The sequence below is a fragment of the Tachysurus vachellii genome, chromosome 2, assembly GCF_030014155.1.
Source record: "Tachysurus vachellii isolate PV-2020 chromosome 2, HZAU_Pvac_v1, whole genome shotgun sequence".
Classification (NCBI taxonomy): Eukaryota; Metazoa; Chordata; class Actinopteri; order Siluriformes; family Bagridae; genus Tachysurus; species Tachysurus vachellii.
Window position 1 is genome coordinate 28785993 of NC_083461.1, and position 19616 is coordinate 28805608.

General features: G+C 43.2%; 1 protein-coding gene and 1 long non-coding RNA gene across 3 annotated transcripts in view; both read right to left on the reverse strand.

Moving 5' to 3' along the window:
* Positions 1-1559: 1559 nt before the first annotated feature.
* LOC132860573 (uncharacterized) lies at positions 1560-8052 on the reverse strand. Its single transcript, XR_009649858.1, has 4 exons — positions 8027-8052; positions 3629-3908; positions 3341-3415; positions 1560-1791 (listed from the first exon to the last, which is right to left on the reverse strand). It is a non-coding gene; the product is annotated as an uncharacterized LOC132860573 (long non-coding RNA).
* Positions 8053-9185: 1133 nt separating this feature from the next.
* The window catches only part of fbxw7 (F-box and WD repeat domain containing 7), a 94798-nt gene continuing 84367 nt past the window's right edge, over positions 9186-19616 (reverse strand). For both annotated transcript variants that reach the window (XM_060864182.1, XM_060864183.1), the window contains 6 exons: positions 19329-19465; positions 18723-18836; positions 14268-14449; positions 12859-13084; positions 12144-12354; positions 9186-11882 (listed from right to left, as the gene is read on the reverse strand). In XM_060864182.1, the coding sequence (XP_060720165.1) occupies positions 11614-11882; positions 12144-12354; positions 12859-13084; positions 14268-14449; positions 18723-18836; positions 19329-19465 (1139 nt within the window). In that variant the 3' untranslated portion in view covers positions 9186-11613. The remainder of the gene's footprint in view (positions 11883-12143; positions 12355-12858; positions 13085-14267; positions 14450-18722; positions 18837-19328; positions 19466-19616) is intronic.

Genomic DNA, 19616 nt, shown 5'->3' on the forward strand with positions numbered 1-19616 from the left:
CCCCTTTCCACCAGAAAGAACCGGGTGCTGGTTCAGAGCTTGCTGGTACTGGTTTGAATTTGGTTCCACTGACGATCCTTCTAAAAAACGGTTTGCCTTTCCATGGGCTAGAGAGCCATCACAGAGCCGGGTGTTACGTCACTGTATACGTGTCATCTTTCCCAGCAACGTTAGCGCAACAGCAGCAAACACAAACACAACATCAACAATGGCGGATGTTGCTTTACTGTTAATGCTCATGGCTTTGCGAACCTACATTGGCGTTTACAACGTTCTCTTTTGTTGTGTTGGTCACAGTAGCCCTGCCCACAGCCCCTGACGCAAGCGGTTCCTAAGTCTAGACCAGCAATGTTTTGGTGCTACTTAAGATCCACTTTTCCTGGTTCAGAGCCGGTGCTTTGGCTGTTGAAAAAGAAAGAACTGATTTTAAATTAGGCTCTGAAACAGCACTCAAACTGCCTCGTGGAAAAGGGGAAAAAGAGGATTTGTTAAGAAGATGTAGCAGGGAAAAATGATGATGATGATGATGATGATGATGATGATGATGATGATGAAAAGTCCACTAATACATTCAGGCCAGAAATATTTTAATGTAGATAAAGTCATTTGTATGAGATCCAGAACCTTGTGATAAACCCTTCCAGATGCCTCCATCCTCCATGCATCATTACACCGGGGTGTTATAATTAACCTGTAAGGAGCTTCACATTGGGCTCTCAGTTAATCATCAATTTTCTTAAACAGTGACATATGATACAAACTTTTATTATCGTGTAAATTTATCCACTTTTTAATCGTTAACAGAGCGAAACTGAAGAAGTGCTGAAGCTCTGCGGCTGTTAACTGAAGTGCAGTTTGGTGCGAAATTCAAACGGCTCTTGAGCGAAAAGATGCCTAGTCGACATTAAACAATGCTTCTCTAACATTTTAGAAGAAAGATATCTGAAGATAAGATTCATAGTTAGACATGTTTAAGCTGAATTAAGGAGCTCTCTGAGATCATTATTAGACTCTTTATGTATACAGACCCTGGTTTTCTCTCAGCCTGGTTGTCACAGAAATCCCACTAATTTCATTGGATAAGTACATAAAAGGTGAGGTGTAAACGTCCATCCATCCATCCATCCATCGATCCATCCATCTTCTACCGCTTATCCGGGGCCGGGTCGTGGGGGCAGCAGTCTAAGCAGGGACGCCCAGACTTCCCTCTCCCCAGACACTTCCTCCAGCTCTTCTGGGGGAATACTGAGGCGTTCCCAGGCCAGACGAGAGACATAGTCCCTCCAGCGTGTCCTAATTCTTCCCCGGGGCCTCCTCCCGGTTGGACATGCCCGGAACAGATGCCAGAGCCACCTCAGCTCATTTCGGCCGCCTGTATCCGGGATCTTGTCCTTTCAGTCATGACCCAGAGCTCATGACCATAGGTGAGGGTAGGAACATATATCGACTGGTAAATAGAGAGCTTCGCCTTGTGGCTCAGCTCTTTCTTCACCACAACAGACCGGTATATCAACCGCATCACTGCAGAAGATACACAGATCCACCTGTCGATCAGGTCTCTGCTTTTTTGCAGATGATGTTGTCCTGTTGGCTTCCTCAAATCAGGACCTTCAGTGTGCACTGGGACGGTTTGCAGCCGAGTGTGAAGTGGTGGGGATGAGAATCAGTCCGAGGCCATGGTTCTCAGCCGGAAAAGGGTGGTTTGCCCCCTTCAGGTTGGTGGAGAGCTCCTGCCTCAAGTGGAGGAGTTTAAGTATCTTGGGGTCTTGTTCACAAGGTGTAAACCTGTCACTGTGAAATAAATACCTGTAAATAAATACGTTTAGTCAAATGATTACATTTATAATTATTTGTTCTCAGAATTTAATTCATTTTTCTAAAATATCCAGATGTGCATATCCGTGTGTTGCCTAGGCGACGGGAATAATTGACACTGAATACAACTCAGCATCATGAAGGCAACATTTCAACATGTTCTTTTCATTTTGTCGATGCTGTGTAAGTGGTTTTGTTCAAACACTGATATCTATTTATTTATTTATTTGTCACTAGAGCTCAGGATTTACCTGAACACTGTCAGATCTGTTAGGCTTCTCCATCCAGAACACAGGATCATTAAATTGGCTCTGAATCAGCTCGTCTTGGTTTATTTTATAGATTCGATGCTTTCCAGCTGTAGGCCAGTGATGGATTGAAAACTAATGTGATTCGTTCCACATCGACCGCTCCGAGTGTGCATGCTTTGGAAGCCGAAATGGATGAGGAGAGGCGAGAGGAGGCCGTGTGGATGTTATTAAAAAAATACAAATAAATAATAAGATAGCTGTCATTGATCTGGGGAGTTTATGAATTTCTAGATATTCTGCTACAGCACTTCATAAAGGTGTCACACCGATGACTGGATCTGTTTCTGTTAGAAAGCTGCTTGTTATTTCTGATGGTGTTCTTGCTCTCTACATAGTGGATAAAATGTGTGGTTTGGGACGTGACCTTTCCTACGGTGTGTTTAGGTGATGAACTGATAAATGGGTCCTGAACCAAATCAACTGTTAGAAGTAAAACAACCGCTATTTGTCTAAATATCTTCTTATGTAGTCTCTCTATCTGTCTGATCATCCATCCATCCATCCATCCATCCATCCATCAGACCTTTCTATCATGTCTTTCCACTAATCCACTCGTTATCTTTTTACCCTTCAATCCGTCCATCAAATTATTTTATCTATCCATCCATCCATCCATCCATCCATCCATCCTTTCTATCATGTCTTTCCACTAATCCAACCATTATCTTTTTACCCTTCAATCCGTCCATCAAATTATTTTATCTATCCATCCATCCATCTGTATTTAGCATATCCTGTGTTTACAGCAGCAGTCCACAGTATATGTAGTATCCATCTCTCCACTAATAACTCTATCTATCACTCTATCTATCACTCTATCTGTCTATCTATCTATCTATCTATCTATCTATCTATCTATCTATCTATCTATCTATCTATCCTGCATTTCTTCTGCCTGTCTCTTGCTCGGCCGCTGTCCAAATCACCGCTGTAGTCTTCATGGAGGCAGCATATGAATATCAATCAGTAGCTTTTTCCCCTGTGCTTTCCTCTCTCTCTCTCTCTCTCTCTCTCTCTCTCTCTCTCTCTCTCTCTCTCTCTATCTCTCTCTCTATCTTTCACTCTCTCTCTCTGACACCCACGCCACGCCATGCACACACACACACACACACACACACACACACACACACACACACACTCACTTCTTGTCCTTAAAGCAAACTGAACAGATCTGAAAGTGTGTGTGTGTGTGCGTGTGTGTGTGCGTGTGTTACATAAGTGAAGGGCGTTCTTTCTCAGCAGGATGCTCGTCCTCTGTTCGTCTCTCCACACTTCCACTGTGGATTTTTCTGCATATAGATGGACAGATTACAGACTGTAACACTGATCTCAGCCCTCATTAGAAACAGTAAGATTACGTCATCAAACTGTTACTGCTGCAGTCATGGGCTGCGTCCTAAAGCTGTGATTAATATGAACCACCCTAAAGCTGTGATTAATATTGTGTGCAAATAGCTAACTAGCTGAACACTTAGCATTTATAAGAAAGCTTCTTTAATTACCATGACAACTGGCCACATCCTAATCATCCATACTGCCCTGCTGTATAGCAGAAACTTTATCCCAATTATTGCAAGATGATTTCTTTTGGTGTCATTTTTAGGAGACAGAGACAGATATAGATGACCCTCCCTGGGTGACTCAGTCTGCACTGCAGGGCATGCTGGGATACGTGGTATTTGTGTGTCAAGCACCATGTGGTTGTGGGTAAGTCTGTGTCTCCATGATGCTGACCTCAGCGCTGTATTTCTGTCCATGTGCGTCACTGCCGAACCCGACGTCCTTTACAACCACAAATAACAGGATTCGATGGTGGAAACAAAAAATAATTAAATATACGAACAAGTAAATGCACGCATAAATAAATAAATTAATAAATAAATAAATGAACAAGTAAAAATGCGCATAAATAAATAATTACATAAATAAATATAACTGTCTGATGTCACATAACAGGCTACATTTAACATTAGAGGAAGGGGCGAGACACTGAACCAAGCGGTAGTTACTGATCCCCATCCTGAACAGAATGGGTGGTAAACCAAGCAAAATAAACTGATGGAAAATAGATTTACTCGCTAACAACCAGGTAGAGCTGGAAGAAACGAGATGTTTTCTTTATGGTATGTTGAAGGTTTGGGATTGTGTAACCTCCAAGCTCAGTGACTGTCTTAAAGAGAGTGATCGGTGCTGAGACATGGAATGTGGAGGAGGTAAAAGGAGTGTGGAAAGTGCAGGAGGTTGTAAAGTAGGACATCAGACGGAGGAGGCTTTAAACAAAAAACAAATAGAGAGCCTGAGCTTCTCAGAATCATTTCCTCTGCCGTTGGGGGCAGTTGGTTCAACTTTGCCCTTTGTCACACTCTCCTCTACTACCCTTTCCTCATTATTGCCACCACCTTTGTTCATTGCTTGAACCACCAGCATGTCACCCGTCTCAGGTTACCGCCACCTGCACGTTCACCACCTTTCTTCATTGCCCTTAAGACATGCTGGGAGTTTGAGCTAGTAACCTTTCACCATTTCAGGTCACCCCCTCAGGCCATCCTGCACCTTTCACACTCATTACTGCTACCATCTTTGTTCATTTTCTGGAAACACGTCTGTTGTTTGAGACTCTAATTCACACCCCGTCTCAGGTTGCACCTTCCATGCTAGTTTTTGCCACAATCATTGTGTCTTTCATTCCTGAACCTTTCACATTTATGTCAAGGTGATTTTGCTGGGTTTTGAACCAGCAACCTCTCAATCCAGAGGTGAAGCTCATCCAGGTGAACCACAGAATGTTGTACGTGAGATCTCTTTACTTTTGTATACTTACTCCTTACCTAAAGCTGGTGAGAAACAGGGATTCAATCCAGAGCCTGTATTTATTAAAATTCTTAGTGCAGAGAGTGAATATAATAGACCAGATTATTTTTTTTAAACAACCAATCACGTTCTTCACTAGAATGTGTCACCTAGTAACAGGTTAAGCCCCGCCCCCTCCCTAAGACAAATGTTGTTGTATTTCCCTTGCTCAGAGTTGCTCTGGTCCTGAATCACTCGTTTGACACGTTTAAGCTAAATTACCAGCTCTCTGAGGTCATTCTTGACTCATTAAATGGCAGTAATACTCACAGTCAACATTTTTTGTAGTAGTTAGAGGAGCTATATTCAGACGACCGAACACAGACCTCCACTCTAACCACTGCACCACAGGTGGGGATTTATTTAGTAAATAAATGGCTTTACTATCGCTAAACATCATGAAATAAAGAAAGACGGAATTGTTTGGATCGCTATTTCCTTGACATGCAACATTCATAGACTGTTTAAAGACCTTTCCAGTTTTCTGCTCTTAGAAAAATAATAAGAATAATAAGAATAATCGCCGGCTGAGTAAATGTTTTCTCATAAGAAGAAAGGTGTTGTGAAAAAAGGAGTGTTTTTCTTTTAGCTAACAGTAGCGGTTTAGCACACATCACGTTCCTGGAGTTTCTCTCAGTAACCAGGACGCTACAAGGGTAGCAATGAGAGCACTGTTAACCCCCCCCCACACACACACGCACACACCAGCAGAGCCGGCATTGCGCTGCCAAATGTGTACAGTGTGAAACGAAGCGGTGTTTGAATACTACGTCTAGATGCTTAGCAACAGTCAGCCACCAGGAATTAACAGCATGTGGCTCATATCAAGTGCTTTATACATTCACAGATACTTACTGGTATAGTTAGTGTACTAGTTAGTTAATACTAGTCTAGAACAACAACCCAACAACCTGCAGCTTCAACAACCATCATGCTAACTGCATTAGGTGGAAACCTTGTAAGTATCTTGATACACCAGAGTAATACATACATATTTAAGCAACGCTAGAACTGCATTCAGGTTACATGGAGACTCCCCCACACGTCTCCACGTGTACTGTAATGACTGAGACTCCTGCTTCCGAGTATTATATAATATAGAGTATTATAGGTTGTGTGACTGTACACACACACACACACACACACAGAGGAAAGGAAGTATCTCTCAGTGAGGATCTCTGGATTACGTGGGAGAAGAAGAATAAATCCAGAGCCAGAGGATTTTACAGCCTCAGCCAGTGGTTCAGAGCACAATTTATTCTGCACTCGTTCTCAGAGAAAGTCTTTGATTTAAATCTGTGTAAACCCCGAGCTAAGAAGATCGCAGCAGCGCCTGAGACAAACGCAAACCCTGTCTTTTCTAAGCCTCATTATACAAAGCCCTCCACCTCTCACTTTCTTCTCCTGCGTTCAGGAGAGAAGCAGAAAAGGCGCCGACGTTGCTCACAGTCTGAGTTCTGGGACTTCCACCGTCCAGATGTTTAACAGTGAGCTTTACAGATGTTTAACAGTGAGCTTTACAGATGTTTAACAGTGAGCTTTTTCTGTTTTTAATTGGATAAATGACCCTTTTTGATGACTTGTTAGTGTGCAAATCTTCTTGATCAACCAATTAAATGCTCTCCAGCCCCACATAAGTCCCGCCCCCAGAGGCAGAGCTTGCTCTTCAGGAGCAGATTGTTAGAAGCTAAGATGGTTTGTCAAACAGTTAAAGTTTCTTCGTTTTAAAGAGGTTGTTATTTGGTTATTTAAGAGAAATGTTTCGATACTGGAAGATGTCGCTTCCTCAGACCGAGTGAGAACCGAGTCAAGGTTTCTCTGTTAATTAGAGGAAGTGAAGCGCTCTCGATTCTCTCTTTGCTGTCTTCCACATTTAGCTAGGAATCAGCTGAGGAACGATATTTAAATGTTCACTGTGGTATTTAATGGCCACGTTTCAGTCTTATTAAACAACTCGGTTGTTTGTCTTTGCTAATTTATTTTTTAAAGGTTTTGAATAAAAGAAAACACTTTGAACACAAAAGCACAAAGAAAGCCCAAGTTTTATCCTGTTCATTCGAAATAAAACAGAAACACAAGGTGTATCCTGACAGGTTATAAATAAAGTGTATAGAGTTATCTGGCTAAACGCCGAGCTGTTAGCTCTCTGTGTCGCAGGTTCCACAGACCTGAGTGTGATTTATATTCAGAGTAAATCTCATATGCTAACCGTTAATTAACCGGCAGGGTTTTAGCTACTGCTTTTCTTTTTATATTAAGTGTCCAAGTGCATTGATCCAAATCACACTCTGTAATTAAAGCTCATCTTCTGAAAGTTAGCATCTGAGTCCCAGCTAGCAGCGCTCGAGTCTATAGTTGTTAATATTAAGAGCAAAAACTCGAATCGTCTCACAGACCTTCTTTAAATAATACTTTAATGATCTGATCTGAAATCTCAGATCTTTGAGTAGCTGTTTCGGTGACGTACACCTCTGGGGTTGGGGTTCGAATCCTTTCTCTGCCCTCACAGTTTGCATGTTCTCGCTGTGCATTAGGGGTTTCCTCTGGGTTCTCCGGTTTCCTCCTCAGTCCAAAGTCATGTAGTCTGATTAGTGTCTATGTAATAGCCTAGTGGTTAAGGTGTTGGACTAGTGATTGGAAGGTTGTCAGTTTGAATCCCAGGGCCACCAAGCTGTCACCGCTGGGCCCCTGAGCAAGGCCCTTAACCCTTTAAGGCTAAATAAATGTGTGAGAGATTGTGACCTCTGAGATAGTTTCAAGGTTCCTCGTGAGCCTGTGAAGAAGCGCTACAGAAAACAGACAGATGTGACACGATGCCTCGTGTCCACCATTTCCGGTCTCTAATCTGTTACTATAGAAACAATAACGTAGTAAACATCAGCATCAGTTAAACTCGCACACGGGCAGAGATGTGATCCCCGAAGGAGACTGAGAACTCTGGAGGGCGTCAGTATATCACTCGTCTGCTGTAAACACACGGATGCTGATTAGCACAGGTGTGTGTTTACTTCACATCCTGTCTCATTTCCTTCTTGTTTGCATTCTCTTACCTTCCTCACACCATGTTCGTGTAACGCCACTCAGTTTTGACCTTTTCTGTAGCACAAACCCTTCGGTGGCGTGTTGCATGTTTCAGGCTGCTTTAATATTTAGTTTGACAGAAGTGCATTATGGGTAACACACATATTTCTTTTGAAAAACTCCAGTACCTCAAGTAGTGACCCAGTCAGAGAGGAATCCTGCAGGATATAGTGTGAATATTTCAACTCTATCCAGCGCTCGTGCACTCGCAGCTTAAAGCCTGGCTTTACTCGTCACAAGCCAATGAAAGAAGCGTAACATTAGAAATGGCAGATGGCAGGAGCTCGTAATAATCCCCACTGAGCTCGCAAATTTCTCCAGGAATCGCACGACTGCCACAAACACGCATGAGCAACGCTCAGGGAAATCAGCTCGTGGTGCAGGGACGAAGGACGTCAGCTGTACATTTTGAGCGCTGATGAAATGTAAAGGAGAATTTTTCCATGTTTGGCATTTGGCGATCGAGATGTTTAAGATGAGGAAACTGGAACATTTAAGATGACGATACAACTATAAAACAAACAGGAAGTCAGAGCTCAGGGCTGTTCAATTCAATTCTATTCAGATCTGTTCATGTTGCACTTCGAATAACGGTTACAGATTTATAGACATTTACATCGATGACATTTTAGAAACTCGTCTACGGTGAACAAGAAAAACTCAGACGTCACGAGCTGGTGATCATCAGTTAGTGACGGAGTTACAGCGATGTCTTAAACAAGACCTTAAATTATACACTGCTTTGTACTGAGGAAAATATAGAATTATCAACTTTATAACTTAGTTACACTTAAACAGGTCAGGATTTTAAAAAGTGTGTGTGAGAGTGTCTGTGTGTGTGAGAGAGAGTGGAAGAGTATGTGTGTGTGTGTGTGTGTGAGAGAGAGTGGAAGAGTATATTTGTGTGTGTGTGTGTTTGTGTGTGAGAGAGTGGGGGTTAGTGTGAGAGAGAGAGTGGGAGAGTGTGTGTGTGTGAGAGAGTAGGGGCGTTAGAGCAGGGAATGAACAGGAATCTTGCGTACACAGAAACACATACACACACACGTACACAAACATGCACGCATATACACACACATGCACGTGTAAACACAGGTACACAGGTAGAGAAAAACGATTGCGCTTCACGTGTACAATAAACCGTAGAAGCTTTATTGGGCACATATGACACTTTCACACATTGACAAAAAAGAAGCTTGAAATGAAACAAATAAAGGAAAAAAAACCAATAATAAACAACCCCACATTTTATTGCACTTAAGTTATAAGAAAATAAAAATTCTAATAAACAATCCCTTTAAGGTTTGCTGTATTTTTTTTATCTGTCTGTTACACCAGGCAGTTTGGACTGGAAAAAAAAAGAAAGAAAAAGAAAAAAGAAAACAAAACAAACAAAAAAAAAAAAAACACCTCCATCGTCTGATTTTCTTAAACCAGACCATAAATAAAAGCTAAAAACTGGAGAAAGTTGTTGTTTCTTTTTTTTATCGTAATATACAGTGTTAAACCAGGTTCACAGTTCAGCGTGAGTGTGTGTGTGTGTGACTCGAGACCAACAGGTTTGGCTACGTTGCGTTGACGCTTTTCTGTCTCCTCTTCAGAAAGAACGATGAGCGAGTTCGACTTCCATCAATCCGATGCCATAAACCATAAAAACCTAAAAATTCATCCCACACGTCCAACAGAACTTCCGTCCCGAGGAACGTGTGAACGACACACACACACACACACACACACACACACACACACACACACACACACACACACACACACACGGCATCGTCTGTAGTCGTCGGACCTTCTTTCAGCCTCGTAGAGGCACATTTGGCTCAAGTTTCAGTGGCGAAATAAAAGAGAAGAAGAAAGTCAGATGTCATGTCTTGTACTCATTGTGTCTTTTTGTCGATTTATTTATAAGTCTAAATTCTTTTAGGATTTAGTCTGGGACTAAAACGTCACAGCCAGTGGAGGAAAAATAAGAATTAAAAAAGAAAAATAAAATAAAAAGTCCCGCATGAGTGACTAGCAGCATTAAGTTCAGTTTGGCCACTGGGAGAACAGGAACAGGAAGGGGTGGGGCTTCCAGGGGGCTTAGAAGTAAAATAATAATAATAATAATAATAAAAAAAGAAAATCAATCGTAATTTCTAATCTCCCATGAAGCAACGGTACTGAGCCAACATTAGGAAGTTTAATCAGAGAACAGCAACGACAAACCAACTGCACTGAGGATGTGGAACAGCACTTAAAGACGGATCGAACGACAAAAAAACAACAGATCCACACTCTTCCTCCATTACCATGATTTGTGAAGTTTGCGTCGTGCGACGGCTAATAACGAGGAGAAGCGTGTGAGCCCCAGTTTAGCGTAGTGTGTGTGGGATGTCTTTTGAGGCAATGGTGATGAGTTAGACATGCGGTTCACACCACGCCAACCTGCCGCCGCCGCTCGGCCTCCTGCTTTATTACCCGCATCGGCACGGCAGTAAGCTCAGGATCAGAGGAACCGTGTACCGATCTGTTGGTTTTTTTTTTTGTTTATTTAAATGTCAGACTGTCTTTAAATTAATACTGAGACTCGTTGTAGAGGTAACGGTGGAGAGAAATGCGACAAGAACACGAATGCTGATGTTTGTGAACAAAAAAAAGGAAATAATGAGTGATACTGAAATTCACAGTTGTGCACTGAACACCAAAGAAATGTGTTTGTGTGGGACATAAGGAGAAAGGACGAACGAGAGAAAATCGGCCGCTCTCTGACACGTATCAAGGGTCCAGCGTGCGTGCGTGCGTGTGTGTGTGCGTGTGTGTGCGTGTGTTAAATCCTCACATTTAAATCTCAAAGCTCTTTTATCGGTTTTGTTTATCCTGTTAAAATCTCTAAACCTGCGTGCATTCGTGGCCGTTCACCATCACCTGTGACAACTCAGCTTCCTCGCTTACGTCATGCATACAGTGTCGACTTGTTCGTAACGGTTTAAAAACAAAAACAAACAAAAGAAAGAACAAAAATAGAGAGAACCATGTCTGGGGTGTGCAGGCTTGAGTCTGCAAGTCTCTGAGCAAGAAAGGCTGTGAGAAAGGGAGTGAAGGATAGAAAAGAAAAAACAAACAAACAAACGATCTCGTTCCTTCCCAGAATGCTTTGCTGCACAGAACCCCAAAAGGACCAGACAAGCAGATGCCAGTCATGGAGCTGCATGAGGAAGCCTTCCTTCCCATAATGCAGAGGCCCCGCCTCCTCGTTCCTGCCCCCACCCCATTCTAAAGATGGAGGAGGTGATGCCTCTTTGTTGGGTCCAGTCTCTGAGCTGCGCAAGAAGGCGCACTTCCTGTTCCCGCTGTTCCCGCTATGGATTATGCCCTGCCCCTTTTCTGAAGAAGCACAACCCATCCCCTTCCCTCAAAAATAAATTGCAGCGGCGGCCACTAAAGGGGCGATTCATGGCAGGAACGATGAGCAGTGGTGGGTCTGGTGGCGGAGCTGCGCGAGGAGGCCCGTTTCCGTAACCCCATCCTCGCCCTGCTGCTCTTCCTCTCCCTTCGCTTCATGTCCAGTTCACTTGAGTTCGACGTCGAAGTCGAGCACGAGCAGTTTGGTCTCCTCGGTGCCGTTCCTGCTGCCCACGGCACACACCAGCTTGACGTTGGAGGCTCGGATCCTCCACACGACGCCGCCGCTGCCGCCGCTCTCCAGGCTCACCAGGTTCCGGATGAAATCTCCCGAGCGCAAATCCCACAGCTTCACCGTGCCATCGTCAGAACTCGTGATCACAAAGTTCTTGTTGAACTGCAGACACGTGACGGCGCTCTGGTGCTTATGGGGACCTGAGAGAGACGGCGAGAGAGACGAGGGAGGAGGAAAGAGGAAGAGGGGATGAGTCACAACAATAACAACAGACATGATGGAACAAAAGGCGTAGCTGTGTCTCAGATAGAGACACTGCACTCGTACTTCTCTATATGTAACTCATGCTGCTCGTTAGTGTATCTCTCTCTCTCACACACACACACACTCACACCCTGTTCACGCTCTGTGTGAGATGGCTGTAGCATGAACAGTAATGGAAGACAAACGTGTGTGTTCACCTTGCAGTGTTTGGAGACACTGTCCCGTCTTTATGTCCCAGATCTTGACAGTGGAGTCTGCGTTCCCCGACACCAGGATGTTGTCTTTGAGCTCCATGCCGCTGGTGAGGGACTGATGACCCGTGAGCGTGTGTATGCAGTTCCCCGTCTCCACGTCCCACACTCGGATGGACGTGTCTAAAGAACCGCTGACCACGTGGATGCCGTCGAACTGCGGAGACAAACACGTGTTCGCTTAATACTGAAACAGCAGGTAATACGTTTACGGCGTGGGGTACGATCTGCAAAAGTTTGTGCACCCTTCGGGTTTCTAATTAAAGAATCGATAATGATATCAGGTCCAAGACGTTCTTCTGTTCAGTAATAAGGTTCACACCTACATCTCTTCCCCCTTATGTGATTACAGCTCAGACTAGCGGCAGTAATTAGTGTAAAATCAGCTTCTAATTGATGGGAATCATTACGAAATAAATTTAAAAAAAAAAAAAAACAAGGCCCCACTCACACTGAGCGAGATCTTTACGTTACAGAAGAAACCCCTGGAACATTGGAGTTGTATTAGTAGCTTTATTTATATTATTTCTGCTATGATGCTGGACTTCCTGTTCATCCTGTTCTTTATTCTCAGCTTGTTAAACTTCATACACAACCGACTCGTGTGGCCTTTTAATCCACCTGGGATACAGTGTGAAGGTGAGAGTTGTGTGTGTGTTACCTGTAGTGAGTAGACCCGGTTGGTGTGTCCCTGCAGCGTGTGTAAGCACGTCTCTGTCTCAGGGTCCCACACTTTGACCATAAAGTCGTAGGCTCCGCTGACCACACGGCGCCCGTCGTACTGCACGCAGCGCACCGCCGCCACGTGACCCATCAGCACGTGCAAACACTGACCAGAGTCGATATCCCATACGCGCAGAGTCGCATCCCGGGATCCACTCACCACCCTGATACACAGAGAGAGAGAGAGAGAGAGAGAGAGAGAGAGAGAAAGAGAGAGAAACAGAGAGAGAGAAACAGAGAGAGAGAGACAGGCAGAAAGAGAAAGAAAGAGAGAGATAAATTAAGATAAATTAAGAGAAAGAAAGAGAGAGGAAAAAAATAGAGAAAGAGAGCGTGAGAGAGAGGAAAAAAGAATCAGAACGAGTCTTCAGTGCTCACTTACAGTACACCTCACTTTCACTCACCTCAGCAGATGACACACACACACACACACACACACACACACACAAGGCAGTACAGCACTGAAGCTAAACACATTCATCTGTCTGTTTTTCTGGATGTTCAGATAATAATAGATATTGAAGAGTGCAATCTGTGCATGTGCAGCTTGCTGTAATAAAAATGGCCTTTTGCAGCCGCGTGTGTGTGAGTGTGTGTGTTCGTGTCATTACAGTGAAGATCTATTTATACTTAACTCTGTGCCAATAATCTGCTAAAGACTAATAATATAAACATTATTTTAAAGCAGAAGGAATAAAGCTGAAGTGTGATGTGTTTAGAAGACGGGATGATGACAGCTGTCTCCTAAACGCCAGGAGATCAGCACAAACGCACACTTCACACAATTCTGTTCACCATCAGTGAGTGAAAACATGGCATTTGGAATTGTTGTCGTTTTTTTTTTCCCTCAGCACAGACATGATTGTAATAAACGGTGAAATAAAACCCAATAAGAATAAAAGTGCGACAGGAAGCTGGTCACATATACAGCAGATTTATTGGGAGATTCGATGCATATATTACAGATAATATAATGTGGATATTGAGCTCTCACTTCCTGCCAGCTGGAGCTGTTATATTATTACAAAGCGTCTTGTTTTAAACCTGACAGTTAGATGTTCCTCCGAAGCGCTTAAGCCTCTTAACGTTGTATTCTCGCTCTGTACTGTGACGACAAGAGGGTTACAGCAAACACACACAACCTGAGATCATTCGCAGGATTAGCGAATAAATAAAGGTCTGGAGCGCAGGATAACGGAGAGGTGTGTGACAAAGGTTATGGATAAATCTACAGGGTTAACGGTACTAACCAGTAAGGAACAATCCCTGTTTAATCTGAGCGCTGTGATGGGAAGGACCAGGAAGTCAGTGGAAGTGGCTTTGAGAAATGTCTGTGTGTGTGTTTACCTCTTTTCATGCAGGTGCATGCAGCGCACGGTGGATGTGTGTCCGTACAGTGTGTGAATACACTCCCCCGTCTCGGCGTTCCACACTTTCAGAGTCCGATCTGTCGAGCCGCTGATGATGATGTTGTCTCTCATCTGAGAGGACCAAACACCGCCCGTGTGTCCAACTAACGTCCGCAAACACTACACACACATACACACAGGGATTTAGATTATCATGTAAAATACTAATACTGATACGGTAACACGGTGATGAACAAACACATCGTCACTCATCACAGAGCTAATAACCCAGTGACTAATCACACGGTCGTATCTCATCCTGCGCCGGTGCTGCAGAGTGAGAACACAGAGCCCAGGACTGACAACCGCTCTAAACAAAAACAGCCTTCGGAAGATTGTAAATAAATAATTATGTAACACGTAAATGCGTGTAAAAGGGGAATTTGTACAATTCTGTAGAAATAAATTGTTCAAAGTGAAACCAGTGTAAAGAAGCTGTACCTTCTGCTCTGTTATTAAACGCATCTTAAAGCATTATTTTGACTTTTCCTCCATAAATGAGTCACACTGCGACGTGGCTGAGACGGAAACGCACGCGGCTAAGTGAACACGCTTTTCGTCTACAGATGTGATAGACTGGTTATACATATGTTTACGTACAGATGTGATATGATAGACTGGTTATACACATGTTTATATACAGATATGATAGACTGGTTATACACATGTTTATATACATATATGATAGACTGGTTATACACATGTTTATATACATATATGATAGACTGGTTATACAAGTTTATATACAGATATAATAGACTGGTTATACACATGTTTATATACAGATATGATAGACTGGTTATCGACTGAGAGAGTGCGTGAGAGAGAGAGAGACAGAGAGAAAGAGAGAGAGAGAGACGTCTCATCATCCTCTGCTTTATGACCCTGAACAGAACCTTTGAATGCAGGATGATGAAGCAGGAAAAAGATATAAAAAAAAAGAACAGCACGAGGATTAATTGGGTTTTCTCTCTTATGATCAACATCAACACGTCGTTAATTTGTGGAAGCGGCGGCCGTCCCTGCAGTTTAACCTCAGAACGCCTCCGTCTCTTTCGCTTTATTACACTGTCACCCAACTGAAGGTTCACTAAACAACATGGCTGCTAATTAACTAAACAACCCAATTAGCGCTAAAGGCTAACTATGTGCTGGACACGGTGGGGGGTGGGGGTGGGGGGGTCGGGGCTAGAGCCACAGACTCAGACAGACAGAACAATCACACTGTTGACTTTTTAAGCATTGCTGGATCTATTACAGCCAAACTCATGCATATTAACGAGCACCTGATTAAATATGCATGTGGTCTATTATATAGTAAGTGTCTCATAAATGATGACAGCAAATCTCATCACAGTGCTCACAAACCATGTGCACGTTATAGAAGGCGTACGTTAGGACTTTTACACATCTGTCTGTCTGCCATTAAAGAAAATAAAATGAACAAGCATTCTTTGTGGAAAAAAAACTAATATGTAAATGATGTAAAAACACCTATGAATGCCACGCCCTCTTGTTAATATCTGATCTGAGGTACAAGTAGCTTTCCTGATCCGTGGACTGTCCGAGTCTTTTTTAGTAAAGATAAAAGTATTGGCACCCCCATGTTATGGCGTGATCTGCAAAAAAAAACAAAAACGGTCGCTGTACCTCGTAGTCAAGCGTCAACCACCACACACACCCACACACACACACACACACTCTCTTACAATGCCATGTTACTAGACTGCACACTGAAAACTTGTCATTTACTTGAGCATGAATTTACTTTATAAAATTCTGTGCTTATGAGTCATCGAGTTCGGATTAGATTCTGCTCAGTGGAAAATCACTAAAGATCTGCTGAGTCATGTTTGGTGGCTACACTGTTACTCTGAGGGTTTGTGTTTACACACACACACACCTTAAATTATCACCCATCAATGTAGAGGTCAAAGAGCATAAGCGCTTGTGCTCTGTGTGTGTGTGTGTGTGTGTGTGTGTGTGTAGCTGCTTTCTAAAGTAACAAAGTTCTCTGAAACCCACAAGGAAAAAAAATTTTGTTTACATGCTGTCTGTCTCTCGGTCTCATTCTTTTGTCTTCTCACTCTCACTCCCTCCACCTCTCTCTGTCTCTCTCCCTCCCTTTCTCACACTCTCTCTCGTTACTTTCTCTAAATGTCTCTTTCAGGACTTCATTAAATCTCCTTCTGTCACTCTTGTTCTGCCTTTTGTATTCTTTAATCCCTCCTCTTGCTGTCTCTCTCCCTCTGTCCATTTACATCGCTGAGACACACAGATTCTCTATCTATCTTCTCTCTGTATATTTTATTCCTCTTCCCATCATTCTCTCTCTCTCTGAGTCACACTGCACCTTTGGCTGATCACCAAGTTCTTTACATGCAGACTGCAGCACGCCGCAATCTTCCGCCCACCGCAGGATCCTGTGGTCAGGACACACACACACACACACGCACATACACACTATGCTAACACTTGTCTTTTCCTGCTGACCTTCCTGTATTCAGTACCAACTGAACATTTCTGACGTAAACATAACCTCGGTTCTTTATTAGTGTGTAAGAAACATTCAGATTGAATCCTGCACGGAGTCTCAGTGCTGATTAACGTCCATTAACCTAACTGATAAGTTCAGGCTCTGTATAACTACCACATTACCCACGATGCTGTGCGGCTTTTGATTCGGCTCAATGGGGTCATGATGAGATTAGTGCCGTGTGTTGGGATATATAAACAGGCGCTGTATTACCTTTAATTTGATTTTCCCTCGTTAACTGCGTTCTAATTCCGTTGCAAGGCATTATCAGCGCTCTGGGTGAAGGTCAAAGGTCAGATTAGTGAAGCCAGGACATGCTAAGGCTCTGTTTTCTTGCACTATGGACTGAGCAGAAATTCGGCTGGAGGATCAAACTTATAAAAAGTGCCACACAGCTCGTCCAACCTCAAACCTGTCTCGTCTCTCAGACATGAAACGATCTCATCAGAGCCACTTCATGCAGCAGCGAGAGCGAGAACGTTCTCTCTAACGGCTCTGATCCGCCGGCGGTTTGTTACTGAAGCACTGTGAGATAATGAAGGTCCACTGTGGAGTGTGTTTAATGAGCACTGGGCACAAAAAGAATTTCAACCATTCCCTCTGTCCGTGAGAGACATTCTTCAGCCTGCGAGAGGAGGGGGGAGGGGGGCTGCGAGAGAGAGCGAGAGCGACCTTGTGGAATTGAAGGACAATAAAATGATAAGAAATAATGAGTCAAATAGAAGAAGAGACGAGGAAAGCACAAACGTATACATGCTCCCTCGCATGCGTGCACACACACACAGTTATTGATTCTGTTCTGAGGTTGTTTGTGTCTCACTTTTGTGTCAAACTTTTATGCACACAGGAGGTCAGGTTTAGAGAAGATTTCAATCAGTAGAAGGGCACAACAATCTCTGAGGTTTTGTCTGTGTGTGTGTGTAATAGAGAGTGAGAGTGAGAAAGAGAAATAAAAGGAGTAAAGCAGTGTAGAAAGTGAGCGATACACACACACACACAATGGGGTGTGTGTGTAGACCTGAGCAGTGAACAGACTCTCTGTGTTCACTGTGAATAATTAATGACGGTGAGTTTTCATAGCTGAGTTCATCACCAGCTCAGGGTAACCAAGTCAATCACTACAGAGCAGGAAACAGGAAATGACACGAAATTCCCTCTGCAGGACGAGGGGAAGCTGCCCGGGAGTGTGAGATACTCTTGTGTGAAACACTATATTACTACTATTAAACATAACAGATTGATTATAAAACTAGATAAAGGATACGGTACACAGACAATGTGTGTGTTGTTATAATGAGTGTGTGTTAGGATTGTAATGAGTGTGTAGTTATAATGAGTGTGTAGTTATAATGAGTATGTGTTAGGATTGTAATGAGTGTCTAGTTATAATGAGTGTGTGTTAGGATTATAAGGAGTGTGTAGTTATAATGAGTTTGTGTTAGGATTGTAATGAGTGTGTGTAGTTATAATGAGTGTGTGTAGTTATAATGAGTGTGTAGTTATAATGAGTGTGTGTAGTTATAATGAGTGTGTGTTAGGATTGTAATGAGTGTGTAGTTACAATGAGTGTGTAGTTATAATGAGTGTAATGAGTGTGTAGTTATAATGAGTGTGTGTGCTATAAAGAGATACAGAGAGAGAGGGAGAGAGAGAGAGAGACACACACAGAGAGACAGAGAGACAGACACAGAGAGAGAAAGAATATGCAGTAAAACTAAACTGCATTCATCAAAAGGAGATGAACTGAAGTGAAAAAGAAAAGGCTCGTGTTTTTACATTCTGTTTGCACTATGACCAGATCACCCTCCTCTTCCTCCTCCTCCTCCTCTCCCACTGTAATGAATTGAGAGCCCTCACCTTTCCTGTGACTGCAGACCACACTTTGAGTGTGTTATCGTCTGAACCGCTCACGATACGATTCCCACAAAACTGCAGGCATGTGATGACGTGATCATCGTGTCCTTTCAACACCTGAGAGAGAGAGACAGGGAGAAAGAACGAGTGAATTCAACTTACACGAATGAACTGATAGAATCACTGTGAGTTTATTCATAAGCTCTGCTTGTGTTCTATCAAACTAAGATGGGTTTCTTTTTATCATTGTTATATTTATTAATATTAGTCATATCATAATACATATCATGCACAGCAGAGCTACAGCGTCATACAGAGATAACAGACGAAAGCAGGAGGGTGTGATTCTGCAGAAGCGTGTGTGAGAGTGTGTGTGTGTCATCTGCTGAGGCAGCGAATGACACAGCATCTTTCTAACATTAGAGAGAAATTGCAGTCACGGTCTCTCACTCTCTCTCGCGCACTCTCACTCTCACACACGCGCGCGCACACACGCACACACCAGATGGAGAAAGCAAGTGAGACAGCAAGAGAGAAAAAAGGTGTGAGATATGAGGAGAGAGAGAGAGAGAGAGAAAATGGAGAGAAAAGAGAAACGTGTGTCTGTACCTTTGGTGATTTGATCTCTCCTCTCCTCCAGTTGGTGTCGATGCGGTGTTGTCTAATGTAGGCGCTCTTCCACGGGCTGTGACTGAACCCCGGCTTCACCACCTTCCTCCTTTTGATGTGCAACGGCTCGTCGATACCTGACACACGCGCGCGCGCGCACACACACACACGATTATTAACAACTACATCACATATAAACCAGCTGTCATATGAGCTGAATATATACTTGTACAGTAATATCATATTTGCTAGATTTAGCGCCTCTGAGCCTCAAACTCTTACTGTACA